The sequence below is a fragment of the Equus caballus genome, chromosome 26 (assembly GCF_041296265.1).
Source record: "Equus caballus isolate H_3958 breed thoroughbred chromosome 26, TB-T2T, whole genome shotgun sequence".
NCBI classification, from domain to species: Eukaryota; Metazoa; Chordata; class Mammalia; order Perissodactyla; family Equidae; genus Equus; species Equus caballus.
Window position 1 is genome coordinate 46553642 of NC_091709.1, and position 20333 is coordinate 46573974.

The 20333-nt window shown below is 59.8% G+C and overlaps 1 protein-coding gene across 4 annotated transcripts; it reads right to left on the reverse strand.

The window, feature by feature from the left end:
- Positions 1-4604: 4604 nt before the first annotated feature.
- Positions 4605-17514, reverse strand: CFAP410 (cilia and flagella associated protein 410). 4 transcript variants are annotated; one of them, XM_001490381.5, is made up of 7 exons: positions 17208-17514; positions 15088-15106; positions 13425-13471; positions 10291-10520; positions 9116-9287; positions 8116-8209; positions 4605-6191 (listed from the first exon to the last, which is right to left on the reverse strand). In XM_001490381.5, exons 1-7 carry the CDS (start codon positions 17282-17284, stop codon positions 6060-6062), a joined length of 771 nt encoding a protein of 256 aa, XP_001490431.2. In that variant the 5' UTR covers positions 17285-17514; the 3' UTR covers positions 4605-6059. The 4 variants fall into 4 exon arrangements, with proteins under 4 accessions (XP_001490431.2, XP_014591904.2, XP_070108805.1 ...); XM_014736418.3 differs by having other exon boundaries at positions 4605-6227; positions 17208-17383; XM_070252704.1 differs by lacking the exon at positions 17208-17514 and adding an exon at positions 15952-16109.
- Between the last annotated feature and the right edge of the window lie 2819 nt (positions 17515-20333).

Below are 20333 nucleotides of genomic sequence, written 5' to 3' on the forward strand. Positions count from 1 at the left end.
GCCCGCCCAGGTGCCAAGCTGGCCTAGGCGCTGCCCAGGGCTGCCTCTCCCTTGCCCTGTGCCCCTTGACCCGCTGCAGTATCAGGGTGAGGCCGCCCCAGGGCGCCCAATGCCCAGCCTGGGGAGGGGGACGGGAGGAGGCCGGGAGGCTAATTTTCCAGGTTCCCAATGGTTTTGTTTAAATTTAACATGCAGCATCTGGAGACGCTCGTAAAACAGGCCCTCAGCGGACGTTCCGGCCACAACGACAGGACCCGGCGCCCTGCTGGCTTCTGCCTCCACAGCACGTCCTCCTGGGCCGGCCGCTGGCTGTCCTGAAGCCACTCGCCCTCCCCGCAGGAGGAGGCCGTCTCCCAGCCTGGAGGGGCATCAGCGGGTGCCGTTGGCTGCCAGGCCCGCAGCCTGGGAGGCCGAGGCTGAGGCTGTGGCAGCTGCAGAGGGCCCCGGGGCCAGGTGCAGCCCGTTCATTGCTGCTCCCCGGCGAGGCCCTCGTCCTCCTCGCAGCCAACACCTCGGCTTCCCAAACAGAGGCCCAGCCGCCCTAGAGCTGGTCCCAGGTCAGGGAGTGGGCCTTGAACCCCAGACCCAACGGGCTATGCCGCCAGCTAACCCTCGAGGACACAGCTTCTGGGGCCCGTGTGACAGCTGACATGTGGGGGGGGCCTGTGTCCCCCGCAGGTGCTCGGCTGGTTGCCGGTGGGGTGAGGGCTGCACACACAGGGTGCTGACCAAGTGTGCCCCCACTGCGCCCTGCCCACGGGAGAGGGGCTTGCCATCGTGGAAGCAGAGCCTGCTCCAGGAGGCCCGGGCCCAGGGCAGGGTGGCTCGTGCAGGCACGAGACTCACCAGAGGCACGAGAACTTACTTCAGTATTTCTCACGTGTGTGTGTGCGCCACTGAACGTGACCCCAGGAGGCTGGGGCCAAATGCCCTGGCTTCTGTGTCTGACAATGGAGACACTGTGTGTGGAGTCTGCTCAGGAGTCATGGGCCAAAGAGCCCCAGTAAAGGCTCTGACAAGTCCTGCGGAAGACTCCACCACTATGTTAACCTGGACATGCATCACGTGGTCGAGAGGCGCTCTGTTGAGGGACTCCGTGGTGGCAATGCCCCTGTGGGTCCCACCATGCAGACCTAAGGGCCAGCAGGGGGCTCGTGCGTGGGGGTGGCCCAGGGGCCGGCAGCGGGCACAGCCCAGGAGGGAGCTGCTGGCAGGCGCAGGGCTCAGCTGTGGGCTGGAGTTCCTGCAGGACCTGCCCCCACAAGGAGACTGTCGGTTTCCTAGAAACCACCACAAACTTGGCAGCTTCAAACACCCCGGCTGTGACCTCTCCACGGCCCAGGAGTGTGACACGGCCTCCCGGGTCCTCTGCTGAGCCATAGCCATGACGGAGGTGTTCGGCGGGGTGTGGTCTCACAGGGACTCAGGCCCTCTCAAGCTGCGTGTTGGCAGAACTCAGGAGGAAGCAGGGGCGTCTGCTGCGCTGGTCCCCGAGCCCACGCCCTCCTTAGCCTGATCAGGTGATGCCTGTGCTGAGGCTCACTGATTAGGCCAGGCCCACCCAAACAATCTCCCTTTCGATAATCCAACATCAGCTGATTAGGGACCTTAACCACATCTGTGAAACCCCTTCACCTTGGCCATATAGTACAGTCTGTCCATCATATCACAGACCCTCCTTCTTCTTGGAGGTGGGGATCATGTGGGGCGTGCCCACTTGGAGCCCCCTGAGAACCCCACCCCCACAGACAACAAGCCCAGCCTCACTTGCAGGGAAGCATGTGCCCAGCAGGTTCTGAGAACAGGGTAGGGGTGTCAGGACAATGGCAGGCCCTGGGGAGCATGGCTGGGGAAAGAAGGGTGCTGGGGGTGCAGGAAGCGGGTGAACTGGGACCAGGCAGTGCTCTCTGGCTGGGGCAGGGTCCTGGGAGGGGCTGAGTGGGGTCCACTGTGCAGTGGGGAGCTGGGCAGGTGTCCACACAGTCCCGAATGTGGAGGTGGCAAGACCACCGGCCTCAGGAAGCAGCCCCTGCAGGGCTGGGGCCACCGGCTGGGACAGGTGGGGAAGACCTGAACCCAGAGCCAGCTCGCAACCCTGACAGCAACCCCTGAGGCCCAGGGCAGCCCTGGAGGGCCGCTCCCCCAAAGCCACCATCCCTGGTGTGCAGGAGGACGCGCCCCATGGGCAGGCTGCCCTGTCCCGAGCCTAGGCCCACAGGGACGCAGCCGGGGCGGGCTGGGGACGCAGGGACTTCAAATGCATCGTTTCTCTGTCCTATGGCTCCTGCATTCCATCTCACTCTGTGAAGACGAATTCCAGGCCTTGGAAAATATGGATATTTCTGTGAGCTTTCCAGGAAGGGAAGTCCATGAGTCAGTCTCACGGGGGCCATGGATCTCTGAGACGCACCTGGCGAAGCAGAAAGCCTGTGCCCGGCGGGTTTAATTACAGCGTTTTCCTACAGTCCTGCTGGTGGCAGGTGCTTGGCGGGGAGCTGGAGAGCCTTTCTGGAAAGTCACCTCAGAGGCTGGTGCCTCAGACATGACTTCAGGAGGAACCTTTCCGGGGGGCCTCAATGCAGGGCTGGGGGCAGGAGGGGAGGCCTCCGGACACCGTCCCAGGTGCCCAACAGCCCAGCCGGGGGACAGCAAGGCCCGACACGGGTGTGCTGCAGTCTGACAGTGCAGCGGGGTGCTCACTCATTGGGAGACCCGCCTGTCGGCCCGTGGGGACAGTGCAGTGACTGCCCTGGCTTTCCTACTGGGCGTTCTGAGCCAAGGGTCGACGCGGACAGCACACCATCAGCCTGGGTCAGATTCATAGGCTGGTCCCTTCCCGCCCTGCCCCGCCCGGCTGCCCTGCAGAGGGCAGGGCACTGGCTGCAAGGGCACATGGCACAAGGACCGTGGCGCCCGCCTCCGTTGCGTGCTGCCGTGATGGGCAGCTCTACCCTGACGCGGAAACAGTATTGCATCCTAACATGGAGGGTGATGGCCCTGCAGGAGCATCTGAGACCAGGCCCGGGCCCGGCTGCGTTATCCTGGCGGCCTGGCGCACACAAACACGCAGGCCCCTCGTAACAGTGAGGAAGACTCTTGGGACGGCAACAGCAGAGTGTTAACTGAGCGTACGGCCCCGTGTGCCTGTGTGGTCCCGGCCCTGGCTGAGTGCGCTGTTGGAGCACCAGGCTGCAGGCAGGCAGCACTAGGCACAGGTCCCCTTGCTGGGATGGCAGATGTCCAGCTCCGTATCTCACTCAGTGCGGCCACCGTGAGCATCCACTCCTAGCTGGACTGGGACTCTCCCTCAGTTGGAGAGAACTCGGCAATCGCCACGGTGGCATCGGCTCGGCAGACCTGGGCTGTTCCTACGCCCTGGCGGGGACCCCTCAGGACCCCAGGCTTCCCAGAGAAATGCTGGCACCCATGTAACCATTTATAGCACCCCTTGAGAATCACTGTTCTCTGAGAATGCCAGCAGCCAAGACCCCTTGCTCCTTCTCTAATTTCCCAACTGCTCTGACTCCAGGACCCCCCGGGGGAGCTGTGAGCATGCCAGGGGCCCCTCTGGGGACAGAGGCCTCCATGCGTGCTTCCCCGGAGGGTGTGCATTGAAGAGAGCCACCAGTGTCTCCTCTAAACATGGCAGCCCCGGCTCAAGGACAATGTGGAAGATCTCCCCACTCCTGCTCCTGCTGAAAACCGCCCCCAGGCAACAAGAGCAAAGGGCCCCATGAACGCGTCTTCCCAGAACTCAGCGCTCACCTCCCGACCCGTGGGGGGCGCGGGGGCAAGGGCCCAGGCTCCCGGGCTGTGGGGGCCTCGGGGCCCAGCCGCAGTGCTGCGGGATGAAGGGCCCCACCTGCCGCAGGAGACACCCTCCTCCACACGGGAGGCTCGGGGTGGACGGCGGCCACCTCCTGGTCTGGTCCTGCTTCGGCCTGGCCCGGTCAGCATCACACGTTGGGCCAGGACTCAGTTCTGGGAGTGGAAGCCCCTCAGCTTGTCCTGTCGGGTAGTGATGGAACTCGCACAGCAGCGCATCAGCCGCTGGCCCGGACGACCCGCTGGGTGGTGCCTACAACACAGTGGCCACTCTCGTTCCTGGGCAGCAGCTCCACGGTGAGGCACAGTGTGTCTGCCCACCTCTGGCTGCACTGACCAACGTTTCTGGCTGGGTGACATGCCCTCCTGGGGCTCAGTCCTCTCCCCTATAAACGGGGCTAACAGGACACACGCACATGGTGTAATGCCAACACTGGCTTTGCTCAAAAGCCCTGTTTTCAGAGGTACTTGGGAGAAGTTCAGAGCGGGGCCTGTGACGCACCCGTTAAAGACCCGAGGCCGTGGGTTCCAGGCTGGGGGATGTGCTGTCCTTGGTCCAGCTTGAGGGCTTCAAAAGGGCACCAAGTGAGCAGGTGGCTGGGGGCAGGACCTGGCGAGCTGGCGGAAGGCTCTGAGGGCGGCAGCTCACCCTGACTAGGGTCCAGTTCAACGGTCCCAATGAGGCACACCAGGTGACGAGGCAGGAGGGAAGTCAGCGTGAGCCCCCCCTGGTGGGAGGGGAAGGGACAGCATTCTTAATTTAACATAACCACGTCCAACTCGTTCTAACCGACACAACGCTTTATTGAGAGCGTCCGACATCCCATAATTACAAGAGAAGGAGCACACAGGCCCCGCAGCCACCCCGCCTGGATGCCCCCACGTGGCGACTCCTAGCTTCCCAGTGCTCAGCACTCACCCCCTGGTCCTGAAGAACTACAGAGCCCCCCACAGAGGAGCTGCCCGCCCTCAACCGGGCTTCGCCCAGCCGGTGCGCGGTGGCCTTCCTTCAAGAGCTGGGAACGGCCTGCAGCTCGAGTGCAGCTTCACCTTCAAGGAGGGCGCTGGTCTTCCAGCCGCTGGCGCTCCGTCACTGGTTTCTTGCCCGCCTTGTGGTTAAGTCACCCCTTCGATTTGTGTGGCTGTCACACAGCTGACACGTCCTCAGCTGGCACAGGGATGTGGTCATTCCCCCCAACAGGCAGCAAGGGGCGGACAGAACATCACTCTCTCCCTCTCCAGTCCCGTCATTTCGGCTCCAGTAGGAACAGACTTTTCTCTAATGGCTCGGGGCTCACACTCCTCCCCTTCCACGTGGAGGCATCCTCGGCTTTTGGGGGCACTAGTAAGGCCTGCCAAGGCTGGGCGTCACCGCCCACATCCCGTGCATCACGCAAGGCCTGAGACTCCTCCCAGAGGAAGAAAACATTTTACATGGTTTCCAGAAGGCTGCCCTTTCCGCCCGGCTGCTACACCTGTGGCCGCCCCTGATCCCCAAACAGAAGGGGCAGGCCTGTCTGTGCAAGGCCTCTCCTGCAGGGTCAGCACAAACCCTCGGCATGGCTTGGGGGCACTTACAAAGGGAGGAAGAAAAGAGGGGGTGTGGCCCTCCCAGCCCCCGCCATTCAGACACAACGTCCCGGGGCGGCAGGTGGCTGTGCGATTGCCAGTGCAAATCCGAGGGCAGCTTGTCTCTCTAAGGATGCCATCATTCTGGAAGTCTCTGGGGGGAAGAGAGGTCTATTCCATGACCGAGTCAAAGAACTGACATGGGAAAGCATGCATGAGCCACAGCTTTTACCTTTAAAAAGCATGTCAAGGCCACATCTGTCATTTAGGAAATGTCTGCTTCCAGATCAGATTCAGGAAAAATATTTATTAGGGAGAAAGGCCTGCAATGCCCACCTTCAGGAAGAGCCGGGTCAAGGCAGGCCCTCCTGATGGGCATTTGGGCCTGGGCCTGGGCTGTGGCCAGGGCCCCTCATGGTGGAGGGCACAGACACGGGGTCTGCCCGCCAGTGCCCAACACCCCTCCTGCCTTCGCCGGGTCACCGGTCCGCTCAGCTTCCCTGGGCAGGCTGAGGTGTCCTAAGGAAGCAGCCCTGTGGGCTGAGACTCAGCCCGGGGTGCAGCGGAGGCCGCGGCTGTGGCAGTGACCCCCACCTCCCAGGTGCTTGGGACTTCAGCACGGGCTCTTGCAAGGAGGGCCCGACTGCTCGGGGTCCCACTGACAGTCACTCCATGTCCTCCTGCAGCTCCTGCTTGTGCAGGGCCTGGAGCCGGCTGACCACGGTCTGGTGGACGGCCTCCAGCCCCTCGGCATCCAGCTCTCGCAGCAGCAGCAGGATGGCGGTCAGGACGTTGTTCTGGGGGCACAGAGAGTCACCGGCTAAGCACCATGCCTGCAAGGCCAGGAGGCACACCATGAGGTGACACACTGGGCCCTGGCTAGCATCACGTGCACATCATGGGTTACCGGCCTTCAGGAGGGGCGGGCCTTCCAGGCAACCAATGAGAGACCACACGGACGGAGACTTGGGCAGCCTGAAGCCACAGCCAGGCACTGGTGTGGCTCACTGCCTGCAGGGACTTCCCACACACAGACCCATCTCACGCTTACAGCACTGAGGCCCAGAGAGGCTGAGTAACTGGCCCTGGGTCACACAGCTGGTCAGTAGAGAGTGGGGATCAAAAGCAGGCTGAGAGGCCCAGGACGGTGCTCAGTAACACGTGCTAAGACACACACCTGGGAAATGGTGTGAGCCGGAGGCACTGCGATGTGAGATCTGCTCCGAGGCTCAGGGTCCACGCCCGCGCAGGGCCAGGGCCCTCCCTTCCTCTGAGTCCAGAGGCACATGCGCCTGCACCAGCAGCTGGGTGGTCTCTAGCCCGTGTTTGTGGGTGCAGTCTCAGTCTCCGGTCCACGGTCCTTGGGCTCTGCAGAGGCCCAGGCTTGGGGAGGGGGGTGTCCGGCCTCAGTGCCCTACAGGGACAGGCCTGCTCCTGGGGACTGGGTCTACATCCGGGCTCCTCCCGCAACGTGTCAGGGAAGTATGTGCATGGACCACGGAGCTGGCTCCTCATGGCCACCTTTCGGAGGAGGAAAGACCTGAGGGGACACTGACCTGCGGTGGGGAGGACGGGCCACAGGCCCGGCGACAGCTCCCTAGACTGGCCTTCAGTCTGCGGTCACATCTGTCTGCAGCTCTGGGGGACACTTTTCCCGGAGGGTGGGCTAGCCCTTTCCAAGGCCTGGGCCCCAGTGCCTCCACCTCTGTACTGCCCACAGGCTCTGCACGCGCTGCAGCCGGTCACTGAGTGGATGACTGAGCCCTAGCCCACGGTTTCAGGCGGCCCTCACCCTTTGACTGGGGGGCCCTGCCCATGTGAGCCCACATGGAGACCACAGCACGCTGATGGCTGTGGTCAGGCCAAGCTAGGCCCTGCAGGGCTGAAGACCGGCAGGCACCCTGGGAGCAGGGGCTGGGGGTCATGGGCCAAGCTAGCCATGGTGACTGGGTCCTCTGGGCCAATGACTGCCTCTGGCTCAGGGATGTGGGCAATTCCAGCTGATGAAACCAAGCCTGCGTGGGGGGCACACGGCAAAAAAACAGTTGTTTGCCGATAAGAGGACACACATGGGAAGAAATGTTCCCTGTCCTTCTGTTGGGTGTGAGCCTGGACCAGAGGAGCCAGCCCTGTGACCAGGGGAATGGGCCCAAGGACAAGCTAGAGGGACGTAGGTGGCAGACGGGAACCTGGAGAGGACCCACGTCTCCAACAATGTCACCCAGCTGCCCACATGACCTATTTCTTGTTGAGTCAACAACCTGTTATTCCTTACGGGGAAGCCTCCAGAACCATGGGGCCTGCTTTCTGGTCACTGCATGGTGACATGGCCCGCTCCCCCCGCCCCCTGCCCTGGCCAGGACAAGGAGGCCCACCTCTAACTGCAGGTGGGGTGCTGCTCCACAGCTGCAAACCTCTGCAGCCTCAGGTGCTGCATAGCAACCTATCCAACCCCAGGACAGACACGGGGCCCTTCATGCAGCTGGCCCTCGGCACAGCCCGCATGCTGGGAGGCCCAGCCGCACACGCCAGGCAGCCCTCCCCCCACCATTCTGTCACTTCCTATTAGCTCAGACCTGGAAACTGGCCGGTTTCCCACCTTCTGGGGCCTGGCTCTGTGAGTCCCTGTGGTGTCTCCAGCCCCCAGCCCCAAAAGTTCCCACATTGTGGGCAGAGGCAGCTATGGCCACCTCCAGCCAGGGCTGCCTCCATCACACTCACCCTGTTCCTGCGACTGCTCACGGCCTCCCTCTGTGAGAAGGATGGAAGCTGGTCCCTGGAAGGGGGCTTCAGGCTGAGCTGCCCCTGGATGCCACTGGTGGGAGGGGGATGACAATGGTGCATGAGGCCTGAGGAACTTAGGGCCTGTCAGCACCTTCACTGATGTCTACAGCGTGTGATCCCAGATCCCCCGAGCATGGGACTAAGAGACTCCTGACAATGGACCCCTGCCCCAGTACGCAGGGAAACTCCCACTACGTGACACTGCTCTGGAGGTGGGAGCACTGGGTGAGAGGGTAGGACTGTTGGAATCGTGGCTGCAGCACTTATTTCCCTGTGATCTTGTTGGGGGCAACCTCTCTGCACCCCAAGCTCCCCCAGGGCTGGGGGGCACTAAACACAAAAGACGTGTGCGAGAGCCCCTGCCACGGGGGGTGGATGCAACTGCCCCACACTGAGGCGGCATCCATGGACGTCCCCACTGCAGGAAACAAGGGGCCCTTCATCTGCCAAGTGGACGCGCAGCCTGGTGGCCCCCTGTGAACACGGTCTCCACAACCCCTCCTTGTTCAGTTCTGCTCAAAACGCCGTGACAGTCAGTGAGCTGCCCTCGGAGGCCACCCAAGCCGCACCTGAGGTGCCCTGCAGGTCGGGAGGGCCTTTCCTCGGGGCCCACACGCCACCCACTGCCCCCTCCCCGGCTCCCCGAGGCTGAAGGGCTCAGGTGGCCACGGCCACAGAGCTTTCCCTCCCGCCCACTAACCCACCCACCACGTCCCACCTCCAGGCCCCTCCCTGCGGAGGGCAGGGTGCGGGGTCGCACAAGCTCCTGTGTCCCGCGCCTCCTCTTGGACATGCCTCTGACATGAGGTTGGGGGCAACTGAGAGCCACAGACCAGGAAGAACCACCCTGAACAGTTCCCTCACTCCCCAGGGACGCGGCCCATGGGAAGGCCTGGTGAGTCCGAGGGAGGACCTGGGACGGGCCCCGCTGGCGCACCTGGCCTCCTCCTCGCCGTAGCTCAGCGGGTCCCCTTGCGTCTCGGCAGTGGCGTTCATGGTGGTCAGGGTGTAGGACAGCTCCGGCTGGCCGTTCCCTGTGCCCTCTCTGCCGGGGCCCGTGACCTCCTCTCCCTCCAGCAACGCTCGGGACAGCTCCTCCTCAGTCACAGCTTCGGGTGAAGGAGAGGGGGCAAAAGCATCAGAGTGGCCTCAGACGTGCCAGCCCCACTAACCGCGGCTCCGTCCTCGCTGCGCCATCAGCCCAGTCTGCTTTAGAAAAGAGGCATCTGTCTGTCCACCCGATGGCCTGCAGCCCGAGAGCAGGGACAGTCCCGCCACCATCACATCCCCTGCCCCGGCACTCGCTGGACACAGCAGATGGTCAGCAACTGCTTGTGAATCTGAACTTCAGCATTTGCCAAAGGCAAACACTCACAAAAAACCCTAAATTAAGACAAATTTTAAAAAGAAACAGAATACACTGTATTCATTCCATTTCACTCACATGACAATTTCTCTGAAGTTTATGTTTTTAACATTGCTCACCTAGGAGAAAATAATTGTGCACGTGACAAGGATTAGGAACCAGCACACAGGGAACACCAGCGCACTCACTGGCTGGAGAGGATGGACTGGAATGGGCTGGACCTCCCGGAGGCCAGAGCACAAACGGCCCATGGCAGGCTGCTCGCCTCAAGGAAATGCAGGGGACACAGGTGAAAACTGACCATCCACATGTCCAGCAGGAGGAGCGCATACCTCCAGTGGGAGGGCGAGGAGTGAGGGAGCACCCTGACCTGGGGGCGGGAGCGCAGGGACACTGCCACCTTGGGTCCCGTGGACCAGCAGTGATCCCACTTGGCCCGCCCGGACACTCTCGTGTGCTCCCCAGGGTGCGTGGATGAGTGCTGGAGTGGAGGGTACTTAACAGGGAAAAAGGAGAAGCAACAGCTTCAGGGATAAACAGTTGTCAGGTTCACCCAAGAGACGCTGCCCTGTGTGCAGGGGTGGGGGGGCTGTGCCCTGTCACCGAACGACAGTGACTTTGGAAGGAGCAGCACAAATCTGGGGACAGCTCCTGAGGAGACTACAGGGGGGTTGCCTCCGCGAGGTCTGTGGGGTCAGTTTGCAGAGGGCAGAGAGCCGGGTCGCGTGAGCTGTGGGGACGCCTACTCTGGTTGTCCAGCTTCTGCAGGTGCGGCAGGTTGCGCAGGACGGTCATGCGGTAGACGTGTGGGTTGGGGCCGCAGCACGGGTTCTCGGCCAGCCAGAGCACGCGCAGGCGCGGCAGGCCCTTCAGGTAGAAGAGCTCGGCCAGGCTGGGGATGCGGTTCTTGCGCAGGTAGAGCTCGCTCAGCTGCCGGCACTGGCTCACGGGCTCCAGTGTGGAGACGCCGTTGACACTGCACAGAGACGCCTGGTTAGCAGCGCCGCCCACGCCCCCACGCTGCCAGCACCCTCCGCACTGTGCGTCTCGTCTCAGTTGTGAATGTGGTAGAGAAAAACACTACCAGGTCTGCGCCCTCCTTAAACGTGTGTCAACATCGGCTGCAATGAGTCAGGCTCAACACGACCCCCCGAGAGCTCAGAGCAGCGAGCTTCAGGGTGGGGAGGCCCTCGGCTGGGAACGTTCTGGCCTCCCGCCCTGTTTAGTCCTCATGGGAGAAGGCATGTTTCACTCTCCTGGACCAGGGAAGAAACTGAGGTCTCCCAAGGGCTCCGGCACTGTGCCCCAGAGCAGGCAGTGCCAGAAAAGCCCACGGCGAGCGTAAGCAAGCTCCACGTTACACGGACCGGGCACCAAACTCCCGAAGCCCACGTTTAGAAAAGAAACCAAGCGTATGGGTTCAAAGTTCGTTCCAGAGAGTTGTGCACGCATCAGAGACAGAAAACCACCCGGGGTTGAGGCAGACAGCTGAGGGTCTAAACTGACCTGGGCAGACACCCACCCTCCTCCCCTCTCAGACAGACCGGGCCGCTCACACCCGCCCAGCTCAGGGTGGTGGCCTCCTTTGGCAGCAGAGCCCCAGCTGGCTGTGCCCAGCCAAAGTGCCACACGGGCCGGGCGCGTTCCTCCTCCACAGCTCTGTGGGACGCCACTGTTCCCTGCAGAGCTGGCAGCTGAGAGCCAGGCTACTCTGTGGGACCCTCCCAACGTGCTAGACCTATCTAGAACATTCTTTCCTGGAGGCTGCATTTGAGTTTGGCATGCACCTTGAAGGGACGCCACGATTCTTCCCTCAGGGACATCACAGTGAACACTCACTTGTTCACGCAGTTACTGGCGTGGAGTGCTGTGCTCAGTACGTGGGTTATTTCACTTAGCAGCTAGGTACAAGGTCGACACCACTTGCTCTTGAGCAAAACTCAGGCTTTGGAATCCTCAAGATCGAGGAGCTGCCCAGGCACAGGCAGTTGGTGCAAAGCGAGGATTTGACCCTGCAGCCTGGCCTGGAGGCCTCCTTCTTGACCACGGGGCTGACACTGCCTCTGCTAGGGGCTGAATGCTCGTGTCCTCCCCAGATCCCTATGTTGAATCGGAACCCCCAGTGCGGTGTTGGCAGGAAGGCCTTTGGAAGGCAAGCAGGTCATGGGGGTAGAGCCCTCATGAATGGGATTAGTGCCCTAAAAAAGGGACCTCAGAGAGTTGCCCGGCCTTTCCACCGTCAGAGGACATAGTGAGGAGACGGCCACCTGTGAACCAGGAAGAGGGCCCTCCCCAGACACCGAAACTGCTGGTACCCTCATCTCAGACTTCCAGCCCCCAGATCGCGAGAAAGGAGCGTCTGCTGTTTGAGGAATTCTGTCACAGCGGCTGGGACGGACTAGGACAGCCTTCCCACCCACAGGCACCAAGCCCAAAGGGAAATTACTTCACCCACAAAAGGACTGCCAGCCTGCACTCAGGCAGCAGTTCCCACAGGCGTGGCCCCACTAGTTTCAAGGCAGCCAACATGCAGACACCGTGCCCCCGAGCTCGGTCAACAACCCTGTGTGCCGTCCTTCCTCCGAGCTGTGCACACAAGGACCTGCAGCTCAGCGGCCCAGAATCGCCCAGACAGTGTGTGGCAGGGACGGGGTTGAAGCCACCCCTGACTCCGAGTTTCCTGCTGTTCTGGGGGAAGGAAAAGCCATCATTTGTCAGGTCAGGCTTCTGGGACACGGGCTCAAGTCCCAGCGTCACTGATATCCTGACGAGTAAGTGACGCACAGGCTGCCATGTGCACACCTGGCACACGCTCCGCCTTCCTGATTGCAGCCACTCCTCATGCCATGGGGCAGGTGCTGGTGTTACCTCTGTGCTACAGACAGGGAAACCGAGGCACAGAGGTCCAAGGCTTTCCCCAAGGTGGGAGAGCAGCACCAGGCCCAGTCCTTCATCTCATGAGAAGGCACGGCACCCACAGGATGGGCTCAGGCTGGGGCTAGGGGTGCTGTGAGCACAAGGTGGGCAGACAGGGGGTCCACAAAGTGACCGCAGAAGGCTCAAAGGAGAAGGAGCTGAGGGGCTGGTGAGGGACAAATGGTGGCCGGCCATGTGATCAGGAAGGTAAGTCACGGGGGTCTGCACGGGATCAAAGGCCTGGGATGGCCACACTCAGGAGTTCCGGAACCTTCTGAACTACCAAACAGGGAGAGTCTGCCTTCCTTGCAGGGTTTAAATGCCGTGGTTTTACACGGGAGGACCTGCAGAAAGCGCCCACCCCAGCATCTGGCAAGCAGTGGCTGTCCACAAGTGTGGGCTCCCTCCCGGGTCCAGACGGGCAGGAGGGAGGTCGGGAGCAGAAGGCGCTCCCCCCTCCCCACATCCCTCCAAACAGTTCCCAGCTGCCTGGAATCCCAGTGACAGTACTGGGTTCGTTCAAGGTTTCCTAAGTCTGTTAAAAGGCCAACAGCTCTGGAAGAGGTAACTATACTCAATGACAGATCAGGTGCTGCACAGAAACTGGCAGAGCTCCTGGCAGGGAGGGAACCAGGAGGGCAGAAAAGGCTGGGGTGCCGGGGCACACGCGGCCACTGTGAGGGCAGCTGCTCATCATTAAGAGGCTGCACGCACTGACTGGCGAGGGTGGGCAGGGACGCAGCAGGGCGTGCTCAGCCGGGAGCCCAGGGTGCCTCCAGAAAGGCGGGCAGAGCGCGAGGAGCACCAGGTTCTTCACTGGCCTTGGGCCGCCTTGGCCCTGAAGCGGCCCCCAGACTTTCCCTGGGAGTTTTCAGGTTATCGAACGCCACGCGGATCTGGGGAGGGATGTGAGGGTCCTCCTCCAAGCCCCAGTGACTTAGAGTGATGGCAGGGGTTTAGGTACCTGAGGGTGATCACTTCCAGGCTGGGCATTTCCCGGCAGATGGAGATCTAGGAAGGAAAAGGATTGATGAAAACAAACATATGGAGACAGAGATTAGATCAGTGGCTACCAGAGGGGCAGAGGGTGGGGAGGGCGAGAGGGGTAAAGGGGCACGTGTGTGTGTTGATGGACGGCAGCTAGACTTTTGGTGGTGAACATGAAGCAGTCTATACGTATAAGTCAAAACATGACATATGCCTGAGAATTATATAACGTTATAAACCGATGTGCCCTCAGAAAAAAAAAATAAGGAACGTGATTGCAAACATCACTGGGAACGGGCTCTGTGACGTCAGCTTTCTATCAGCCCAACAGAGAAACCAGCTGGGGGTGGAGTCTCCTCCACTTCAAGGGCCTTGGTGGAGTAGCCCCCTCACCTCGCCGGGCTCGCACACAATAGGCAAGAGCACGCTGTGCTCTGTGTCATGCTCCTCTCTCAGCCTAGACATTCCCTGGACCAGGAGGAGAAATGGGTGTGCTCTCTCCAAAACTTTAAAACAGCATCGTTACCACAAACCCTGCCAGCTGTTGAGACGGGGCATTCCTAATTTCAGATGCCCTCAAAGCACATCAGGTGAGGGGACCTCAGTGCCCCTATGCTGGACAGAGAACCTTCCTCTTGCTGTCCCTGACGTGCAAGGCAAGGATGGAAGCCCCTTCTTGCCAACACTGCTGGGCCAAAAGGGAGACAGGCTTGAAACCGGATCTCGGATCACGTTAACACTGTGGATGCAGTGGAAAGAGCAATGAGGGTGGCCCATAAAGGCATCCATCCTGTAAGACCCCAAATATCTGTGGGCCTGCCATACGCTGGCCTGGAGCCAGACGGGCCCCGGACCTCGCCTGACCTCAACCAGCTCAGTCTGGTCAGAACTCTTCGTACTCACAGCGGGTCTGTTTCGTGCTATGCCAGTGCTTTGGTTTCGGGGGTTTTTGCTGCTGAGTCAGCAGCACTTCAGCTATGGCAGGAGGTGGAATGAGCTTTTCTGGACAGCCCAGCTGCTCAGCATTTCCAACTTTGTTTTTAAGGAAAGCTGCAGTTCAAGTTACAAAACAAAAGGAAATAAGAAAGAAATAGCTGGCACACAGTCTGTGCAAGTTGGCGACATTGAGTCTAGGAGTGAGAGAGAGAGAAAAGGAAAGAAATCTATTCCCAGAGCCACAGCCCAGCTCAGTTCTGTGCACCGTCCCCCCACGAGGCCCCATCTGTTCCTGCCATGGGGGTGTGGGGGAGCATGATGCTGGATCTGACCGAGGGGAGCTGAAGTGAGGACCCTCCTCAGTGACAGGAAGTCCAGGAACCTATAGAAAAAGAGCCCAGCCAAGTGCACTTCTCTGTAAAGTAAAGCAAGCCCCCTGGGATTCCTCCCTTCGGACCCTCTCTCTCCTCTGTGAGACCTGCAGGACACAGGAGCCTTCCATCCACATGAGAACGTTCAAAGCAACTTCAGAATAAACTCGAGCATAGAGAGCATTTTTTTCATTAGTGGTTCTGCTTTACAAAGTACCAGATTAGGGGGTGAACTGAATGGGTGCCCTTCTGTCAGTTTAACACTTCTCTTGGGGAAGAGGCGACAACTTTTGGGATCAGAGAGCATTTGGAGATGATTGACATAATACTTACATCTGTGAGGCGGCTGCCCCTGGGGAAGAAAAGACACACATACTTTAATTTTGTTAAAGCTGAATACAAAAAGTTAAAAACAGAAATTCCAAAAATTAGAGACAGATGCCTACAAACTTTAATTGTAGACCAATGTCTATGATTTCAATGACAAAGTAAAAGAAAGCTTGCCCATGTTACTGATGAAAGTGTCAAACACTTCTTGGTTGATTTAGAACAAAACTATCTATGCGTGATGCTGGAGGGTTACTTCTCAGAGGAGCCGTAGAGGTTGCTCCGTTTGGAGGATCTGCGCATTCTCAAGGCTGTCACATTAGGATAATTTCCGTCACTAATATAAATAAACAAGGGAGTCTTTATAAGAGGCCAAATCGAAAGGCTAAACATGCAACTTATGAAACACACTTTAGAAAGCCTGAAATAGGGCGGTTGTTTCTCCCTGCCTAGAGAAAGCATGACGGCCCCATGCAGAACAAAGGAAGGCTTTATTGAAAACAAATGAGGGGATATTGTGGCCAAAATACCAGCTGTGCCAGAGCAAGAGCAAGGCTTAATGAACAGGCAGAGATCACTGCAGTCAATCGGCCAGCACTGGTAGGAGAAAGGTCTGCTCTCGGCTCCCCCGCCACGTCCCCCCCCAACCGTCCAGAGGCGCATGAAGCCTCACTCCGAGTCCCCAGGGAACCAGGCAGGTCTTTCATGAGTTTAGGAAGCACTTCGGCTCCTTCCTCGGCCCAGCTAGACCTGGCCACCCTGCCTTTGAGTCTGCACTGACCCCACAGCACCTATTACTGAATCATTACTTTAGAGTCAGTTCTCTCTCTTTCCCCGACAAATGGTATTGTAGAAATTAATAAAAGACACCTTAACTCAGTTGGAGTCAGGAAGGCCCATAGCGGGAGCTCCCACACCCATCACACACCCTCGATTACACCAAACAGGAAGCACCTTCCACGGGAAACACAGCTACTTTTCTACTGAAGGAAGCCTTCTTTCCTCACCAGGCAACAGTCCAGCCAATCAGAAACACTGCAGCTCAGCCAATGAGAAATGCCTCAGCCCAGCCAATGAGAAATGCCTCAGCCCAGCCAATAGAAATGCCACAGCTCAGCCAATGAGAAATGCCACAGCCCAGCCAATGAGAAATGCCTCAGCCCAGCCAATGAGAAATGCCACAGCCCAGCCAATGAGAAATGCCACAGCTCAGCCAATGAGAAATGCCACAGCCCAGCCAATGAGAAATGCCACAGCCCTGCCAATGAGAAATGCCACAGCTCAGCCAATGAGAAATGCCACAGCTCAGCCAATGAGAAGCACTGCAGCTCAGCCAATGAGAAGCCATTGCTGCCCTGAACTGCTACTTTCCACAAGTGGACTTTCCTTTAGGACAGCCCCTCCCGCTCCCCCTTTTTCTCTATAAAAGCAGCTCCCCTCCTTCCAGATTTGCCTGTGGTTCACTATAGCTTGCACATCACCAATTGCAATTCTTTTGGCTATTCTTGAATAAACCCATTTTGAGTAAAATAACAAGCAGATTTGCTTTTTAAGTTGACAGTATTAATCACCTTGATCTCCCACCTTATTTGGAGAGTTGGCTCCCAATGACTGGCAATGTCAGAAATCAGCCCCATCCACGGAAGGATCTATCTGCCCCACTAAGGCTATCTAGAAGTCTTGGGGGGAGGTCACCGGCCCAGGGAGGAGGTGCAAGGCAGGAGGGTCCTTGCCCCAGGGAGGAGGTGTCGGGAAGGGGGATCTCCACCCCAGGGAAGAGGTGTCAGGCAGAGGGGCCTTCGTCCCATGGAGAAGGTGCTGGGCAGGGGGTCCTCCCCCTAAAGAAGAGGTGTCAGGCGGGGGCCCTCGCTCCAGGGAAGAGGTGTCAGGCTGAGGGGTCTCCGCTCCAGGGAGAGGGTGTCAGGCAGGGGTCCCCACTCTTGGGAAGAGGTGTCAGGCAGAGGGGTCCTCGCCCCAGGGAGGGGGTGTCAGGCTGGGGTCCCCGCTCCAGGGAGGGGGTGTCAGGCGGGGGTCCCCGCTCCAGGGAAGAGGTGTCAGGCACAGGGGTCCCTGCCCCAGGGAGGGGGTGCCGGGCAGCGGGGACGACGCGTAGGACGGCCCCTCACCAGCAGTTGAGCTTCCGCACGCTGTGCAGCTCCGAGGCCTTGGCCCGGGACAGGACCATCTTCCGCGTCAGCTTCATGGCGGCTGCAGCTCACCCCAAACCCCTGCCCGGCAGCCAACCGCCCGCTACCCCTCAGGATATCTGCAAGGCTGCGGCGCGTCTCCAGGGGCGGAGCCCGCGTCGTCAGGGGCGGATCCTGCGAGCCCATTGGCCACTCGGTGAGGGGGCGGGACGGCGCGAGCGCAGTGGGGCCGCCTGGGCTTCCGCTCCGCGTGTTGGCTCCGCTCTTGCTCGCGCGGCCCGGCCCCTGGGCCGCGCGCCTGGTCCCGCGCATGCGCGGCGCCTGGATGCCCAGCCCTGACGCATTTCTGCTGAGACTCGGGTTGAAGACCGCCCGGAGCCCCGAACCCCGAGTCTAGGCCTCCAGCCCCGAACATCGAGCCCCGAGCTCGGAACGCTGGCCCCCCCCAGCTCCAACCCCAGACCCGAGCCCCATCCCTCAGCCCGCATCCCCCAGACCCGAGACTTCAGCCCGGAGCCCAGAGCATGGAGGTGATGGTCTCTGAACTGCCCCGAATCACGGGGGTTTAAACTGTTGAGATGGAAATCCAGGGCGGTCCTAGAGCTGGGTCGATTTCCTTGCTCCCTTCAGCGTTTAAGGAAGGGAGGCAGGTGCCAAAGATACGAGCCGGCGCTAACAGACCTCACGAGTGTTCAGACTTCTCAGAGATCAAAGGCTGCGTTCAGACAGACATCTGGGCTCTCAGACCTGTCAGAGGGGAGGGAACCAGACTTCAGGCAGCCTCCTCTGAGACTCCTCTCCTCTGGGCCCCTGTCCTGTCTTCGGCCTTTGGAGCCGGGTCTCAGCAAAGACCCTGCTAAGTCATCCCCCAGGCCTTGGTGTCTAACACCTCATTATCTGATGAAGTTCCCCATCCCCCAAGTGACATCTTGGCCTGCCTTTAGCAAGATCCCCTACCCTCCAAGTCTCTCGGTCATGTTCCATCCACTGGCCCCTCACTCGGCTCCTTGGCTGTACATCCCCAGCTGTCCTTGTATTAGGAGTTGAGCCCAATCTCTCTCCCCTATTACAATTGTCTTGAATAAGTTTTCCTTACCCTTTAAACAAGTGTCAGAATAGTTTCTTCTTTAACAGAGGGCAAAGGTTGCTTTCCCAGGATGTCACAGCAACATCGGAAGCCCAGGGCCTTGAGACTGGGGGAGGACCTGCCTGTACCAGGGACCAGTGGCATGACAAGGGAGTGTGATTCCGTGGGGGAGAGTGGAATTTTGCTGTGGGATCTACCATCCAACCCACCCCTGCCGTTTTTATCGTAAAGACAATGTAGGGGACTCGGATAAGAGAAAAACATTCCTGCAGCAGTTCAACAGTGGCTGCCGTTTTCTGTCTTTTGTCCCGTGTGCCGTATTTTGCTGGTCTGTGGGGTGCTCTGAGGGGCTTGCCCATCAGATGCTTGCCCCAAGCCCTCTCATCAATGCCTGCATGAGGTGGCCCAAAAGTGCCGTGCGACCTCCTCAGGGAACAAAGGACTTTGGCGTTCTTTGGAGAGGAGGGCAAGCTCACAAACATGCCAGTCAGAGCTGTCGAGTGGATGCCAGTAGTACTCCTGGGGTACCGGGTACCAGGGCTTGAGAGGGCTGCTCTCGTGTTGGAGGCCTGCAGTCACAGAGAACCATGGTTTTGGTGGTGGCCTGCACGGGCACTGTGGGCCCATGACATGGAGGAAATGTTCCAGGAGTAGGACTGCCGGGAGGCTGGGGAATGAGGAAGGGCGCTGTGCTGAGGGTGGCGATGGGTGGTTGTTGGGTTAGGGTCTCAGAGCAGTGTGTTCCAAGTTCTTAGCCACTAAGAGGCTGAGAATGATTTGACTAATGAGGCTTGAGCTGAGGGAGATGCAGACACTGAAGCTCAGCCCCACCAAGAGCAGTGGGAAGCTTCCAGAAGGTCCGGGCTGCATGAGCCTGCAGAGGGCCTCTGGCTGTCCCCAGTGAGGAGTCACATCAGGTGGACAGGGATGAGCAGGTGCTGCGGGAGCTGTGGAGGGCAGGCTGGGCCTACAGGAGCTGCAGAGTATCCAGAGACTGCCCAGGGTGTGGATAAGGATGCTGCTGGCAGGAGACAGGCGTCTCCAGGATCTGGTCCTGGGGGAGACTGAGCAGGCATGTGATGGCGTTGTACACTGTGAACGATGCCAGTAGGCAGGCTGCTGATGGGGAGAGGGCTTTCGGGTTGCTGGCCCTGCTTGTCCTGGGCTTGATCCCACCTGGCCAAGATGGCATCTCTGTCTTCTACTTGGACTGGGGTGGCCAGGTGAAGGGGACAGTCCAGGTGCGGGGGCGAGCTATGCCAAGGAGGGCTGTGGGATAGGCCCCAGCTCTCTAGCCTTGCCAGTCTGGTGCCTGCCCCTGACAGCACCCGAGGGGTGGGACCTCGCTGTGAGAGCGCTGCACCTGGAGTTTTGCGTAGGTGATGGGGGTGAAGGAAGAGAGGTGTGGAGACCCAGAAGCTCTGCCTGGAGCAGGTCAAGGAGCTCATAGCGAGGGCGTGTGCATTTCCCTGCACCAAGAAATCACTATGGAGTGGGGACCACTCCTCCCTGAGTCCAGCGGCCTGGGCGTCTGGCAGGAAAAATCTCAGCTGAAGGTGAGGCTGGGCTCCTGCCAGCCACCCACACAGAGGGAGGAGGAGGGGACAGGCCTGCTCATGGCTCTCCAGCCTCTGGGTGCTTCTGCAGCCCCGGCCACTTCCAGGTGGCTGAACGAGAGGGTGGTTGGGGTGTGAACTAGTTGAAGGTCCCGCTGATTCAGTTGACCTTGGTAAAGTGAGGATTCTTTGTGCCATAAATAGAAGTTCAGTGGTTTGGGTTGTGTCGTTGTGCCTTTTCCAGAACGCCCTTCCCTGTGTAGCTCCAGGGCGATACGACCCAAAGAGAAACTGGCATCGAGGCTCTGGAAGGTGGGGGAAGAGCAGTGGCCATCTCACCCGCAGGCCCCCCTGGTCAGAGAAGGGGAGACAGACGTAGAGGGCGGCGGGGTCTTCCCTGAGGCACGTCCTCTTCCCAAGCGGCAGCCAGCTCTTCTCCCCTCGCTGTCAACTCGCAGGGGC